The following is a 5,000-nucleotide window of genomic DNA, read 5'->3' on the forward strand; positions in this document are numbered from 1 at the left end:
TTGCAGTGTTTGGTTGTGTGTGTGTGTGTTTGGCTATGTTGAAAGTCTGGTATGTGTGTGACATTAGTGTTGAAGGCATGCTGTGTTTGTGTGAGTTGTAGGCCTATACTGTATGTGAGGTTTGGGTGATGGTGTGTGAGGTAAAAGGCTAGTGTTAGGCTGTCTGTGCAGTATATGGAAATGGAATGAAAAATAATGAAATGCAGGTAATAAAAATATAATTACTAAACAATTATAGAATAGAATGAATTATATTGAGTATAATATTTATATTGTTTATCTGTGTTGAGGACATCGCCTAGTTTAATAAAATAATTAAAAGGAACATAATTAACGCATGGTTTATTTTGGTGAGAAAAAAATGGCTAGTTGACCTTCCATTTGGCTAGTAAGAAAAAATGTCTACTAGCCAAATTGGCTGGTGGTGGAAAAAGTTAATTTAGAGCCCTGCACGCATGCACGTACGCACACAGACACACACACTCACACACACACACACACACACACAGACATGCACACACGTGTCTGTGTGCTCCTATCCATCTTAGCTATTGCGACCCCTCTGTAGTTTTCACCACACTCTATCACCTGCTGTTTAACCTCCCCCTCTCTCTTTCTTTCTCTCTCTCAATATCTCTCTCTCTCTCTCTCTCTCTCTCTCTCTCTCTCTCTCTTTCTTTCTCTCTCTCTCTCTCTCTCTCTCTCTCTCTCTCTCTCTCTCTCTCTCTCTCTCTCTCTCTCTCTCTCTCTCCTATCTGAGTGGGCTGCTGTTCTTATCTTAGGAAACGGATGTTCTACAGTCACTCCTTGTTCTTTCTCCTCCTGTCTGACCTCTCTGTTCCCCTCACTCTGTCACACTGAGTTCTTTAGAAAGCCACACTTTCAGAACTCTTGCCAATTCCCTGCGTTACATGTGTCCCTTGTACATCTTTAAACTTAAAAGGTGCACTGTGTAGGATGGTGGTAGGATGGTGTAGGTCTTGCAACTGAGCTGCCTACTGCCAGAGTTCATGAATATTAACTAAATAATAAACTAATATTTACTAGTATGACTAAAGTACAGTAAGTTTTTAGGCTAAACATGTCCTAGTCATTAATGAATACTTAGAATTTGATGGTGGTGGTAAGTATTCATGAAGAAGGTAGCATTTCTGAATGGTCAGCATGAATTCTGGAAATAAACTACAAAAAATATTACGCAGTGCACCCTTACAAAGTTGTACTTGTTGTACTTGTGTTTTTTTCTCACCTCTAATCTCTCTCTCTCTCTCTCTCTCTCTCTCTCTCTCTCTCTCTCTCTCTCTCTCTCTCTCTCTCTCTCTCTCTCTCTCTCTCTCTCTCTCTCTCTCTCTCCTGTCTCTCTCTCTCTCTCTCTCTCTCTCTCTCTCTCTCTCTCTCTCTCTCTCTCTCTCTTTCTCTCCCTCTCCATATCTCTCCATCTCTCACTCCCTCGCTCTCTGTCTCTTCACTCCTCTTCTCTCTCTCTCTTCTCTCTCTCTCTCTCTCTCTTTCTCCTGACAGGGTGAGGGTGGTGCTCCCGGTGAGAGTGGCGCTCCTGGCCCCATGGTAAGTATTGTCCAAAAAATGTAAAATAAAAATTGTAAAAAGCCACACAAAAAAACCGTAAAAACATCACAAAACATAAAACCACACATGACATAGCTTTAAATGTAGCCACGGGTTGGTCAATCAAATCAATTAACCAATTAAGTTTGATTGGCTGATTTTGTAATAAAAAATATCCTATATGTTTTATGGCTTGGCCCACATATCCATCTGTTTTAATGCATTCATTGGAATCCGTAGTTGAGGCCTTACTGGCCCTACTGTATAGCCCAGATCACAGGGCAGGTGCAGCTGTAGGTACAGGCACTTGTAGTTCTGATTCACATTTAGCATGCTGATGGGCCTGCATCAGGATCAAAACATGAGGAAGAGAAGCTCTGACTGATGAGAAGCCAGTCAACTTCATTCCTATGGACATAGACAGCAGCCAGATCTACTGTATTCTACACAGATAGCATATTTATATCTCCGAAACGCGGAGCGTTGGGGATGTAATGGTTTTGCGCCGCCGCGTAAGGTCTTTCGTGTTAACGCGATAACTTTTGAACGGATGTTTGGATTTGTCCCAGATTTGGTGTGTGAATGCTCTAGGGCAGGTTCATGAACTGATTCGAGTTTGGAGGTCAACAATTTCAAGATGGCCGAATTCAAGATGGCCGAATTTTTGTTTGGCCCATTACTTCTGACCGGGTGGATGGATTTGTCCCAGATTTGGTGTGTGAATGCTCTAGGGTGGGTTCATGAACTTATTAGAGTTTGGAGGTTAACACTTTCAAGATGGCCGAATTCAAGATGGCCGAATTTTTGTTTGGTCCATAACTTCTGACCGGGTGGATGGATTTGTCCCAGATTTGGTGTGTGAATGTTCTAGGGTAGGTTCATGAACTGATTCGAGTTTGGAGGTCAACAATTTCAAGATGGCCGAATTCAAGATGGCCGCATTTTTGTTTGGCCCATTACTTCTGACCGGGTGGATGGATTTGTCCCAGATTTGGTGTGTGAATGCTGCAGGGTAGGTTCATGAACTGATTCGAGTTTGGAGGTCAACACTTTCAAAATGGTGGAATTTTTATTTGGCCCATAACTTCTGACTGGGTGGATTGATTTGCCCGGTTAACTCCTTAATTTAATGGTTCACCATTTCAGTGAATCTACCATATCAGGTAGGCCTACAGTGTAATAACCAGTGTAACAATATTTAATACCATGTAATACTAGTGTAATACCAGTGTAAAAATAGGCAATACCAGGTACAGTGTAATAACCAGTGTAACAATATGTAATACCATGTAATACTAGTGTAATACCAGTGTACAAATATGCAATACCATGTAATACCACTTACACACAAATAGCCTACATGATATAAGTACAAAATTGGTACATGGTGTCACACTGGTATGACGTGGTATTAAATATTGTTACACTGGTTATTACACTGTACCTAATGTGGTATATACACTGTAATAGTGAACCATTAAAACAGTGTTACCATTTGCCCCATTTTTTCCTTCATTTTCACAATAGTCATTTGGTTTTAAGCCTATGCACGTCATTGATCTATGTATAGATATTAAATATATTTATTTTATATTTTGTATTTATCATAAACGTTCATGAAAAGGTGGACGGGAGTGGTAGGAAGGATTGGGGACTGGAAGCGTCGCGTTTCGGGGATATACCTTAAGCAGTCGAAGGCGACTGCACAGGCAGTCTAGTTAATATTTGTGGTCCATGCTGACAAAAACAAGAGGAGAAATCTGTATTGTTAACCCTTTCATCCTCCTCTTCCTCCTCTTCCTCATATTTCCCACTCTCCTTCTCCCCTTCTGCTCCTCCTGCCCTCCTCCCCCTCTTCCTCTTCCTCCTCTTCCTCATCTTCCTCCTCCTCATATTCCTCTTCCTCCTCTTCCTCTTACTTCTCTTCCTCATCTTCCTCCTCTTCCTCTAGGGTCCTCGTGGTCTTCCCGGTGAGAGAGGACGTCCCGGACCCTCTGGCGTCGCTGTAAGCATCTCTTCTCATTTTCCATCAATATTTTCAAATTAATTTGTAAATCATAAACTGGAAACACTACCAGTAGCAGTGTTCATACAAAAGGAGAAACTGCCTGCACCTCCCTCCAAAACACCCATGAACGCACCCCCTCCCTCTAACTCCTCACCATCCCTTGACACGCACATAAGCGTCTCTTCTCCTGTCCCATTCAGGGGGTATACTAAGAAGCTGGTTCAGTAGCAAACCAGGTCAACCTTGTGGTAGAGGTAAACCATCAAATAGAAGAGCCTGCATTCCTCATTTTCTTAACTAAAGGATGCCTGCAGATACATCTATTAGCAGGTTTGCCACTTCCTGTAGGTTAACCATGTGACCCCCCAGATCTCCTATACTCATGAACGGCGTGACGTTTTCCATGTGCGTTACGCCCATTTGTGGGGGAAAACAACCCATGCAAGTCAATTGGTGATGTTGGGGTTTAATAAACGTAAGATACGGACCTGTAGACTATCGTTGTTCACGCGCAACATGCCGAAATCGTGTTGTGTTGCCGGCTGTTCAAATAATATAGCCAAACAGCCGTGGCTGAAGCATGGAATGTGTTCATTTAGGCTAGCCGATTTAGCATGTAAGTCAATGAGACATTCGGTTTGTTTTCACCCATAAAGGGGCGTAACGCAAATTTAAGAGCAAAGTACCCGGATGGTCGTTCATGAGTATATCATTGTTGACATACAAGCACATGTCTACACTCACTCACTCACTGACTCACTCACTCACTACCAGCCAATATAGTAGAAAACAGCAAGGCCCCTCTCCTTTGGCTGACATCCTTCGAGCGATCATGAGCAATGCCATGTCATCCATCATTATTTTCATAAACTGACTTGGACACATGACCACAGCAGCATCTGTTAGAGTGGTCATTATGTCCAGGATCAGGTGGCCTCTGCTTTTTGAAATGATTAAGTAAATAAAATATATTGTGGAAATATATTGATTGTAGAGCATTAAAGTCTGTTTTGACATTTGGTTAATTTTGCACATTTTGTTTCTCTGCAACAGGGCACCCGTGGAAACGATGGCTTGTCCGGCCCTGCTGGCCCTCCTGTAAGTATAGCTTTGATTTTTTTACAGAAATAAATGAGCAAACAACAAACAAACAAACAAATAAATGAACATAACATTAAAGACATGAACACATACTGTAAATACCCTAGCATGTGAGTCTGATAAGAGTGTTACTGCTGAGACGTGTGAAGTGGCTGTTATTCTGAGGTAGACGAGAGCACGAGGTCTGGTTAACAGCTCTCCTGTTCCCTCTCCCCCTCTCCCTTTCTCTCTCTTTCACCCTCTCTCTCTCCATTTCTCCCCTCTCTCTCCCTCTCTCTCTCTCTCTCTCTTTCTTTCTCTCCCCCTCTCTCCCTCTCTCTGTGCA

General features: G+C 42.4%; 1 protein-coding gene across 1 annotated transcript in view; it reads left to right on the forward strand.

The window, feature by feature from the left end:
• Nucleotides 1-5,000, forward strand: part of col2a1b (collagen, type II, alpha 1b) — a 103,797-nt gene that overhangs the window by 48,972 nt on the left and 49,825 nt on the right. The window contains exons 14-16 of the mRNA XM_063216239.1: nt 1,522-1,566; nt 3,518-3,571; nt 4,628-4,672. Coding sequence (XP_063072309.1) covers nt 1,522-1,566; nt 3,518-3,571; nt 4,628-4,672 — 144 coding nt within the window. The remainder of the gene's footprint in view (nt 1-1,521; nt 1,567-3,517; nt 3,572-4,627; nt 4,673-5,000) is intronic.

The sequence above is a fragment of the Engraulis encrasicolus genome, chromosome 14 (assembly GCF_034702125.1).
Source record: "Engraulis encrasicolus isolate BLACKSEA-1 chromosome 14, IST_EnEncr_1.0, whole genome shotgun sequence".
In the NCBI taxonomy this organism is placed as follows: Eukaryota; Metazoa; Chordata; class Actinopteri; order Clupeiformes; family Engraulidae; genus Engraulis; species Engraulis encrasicolus.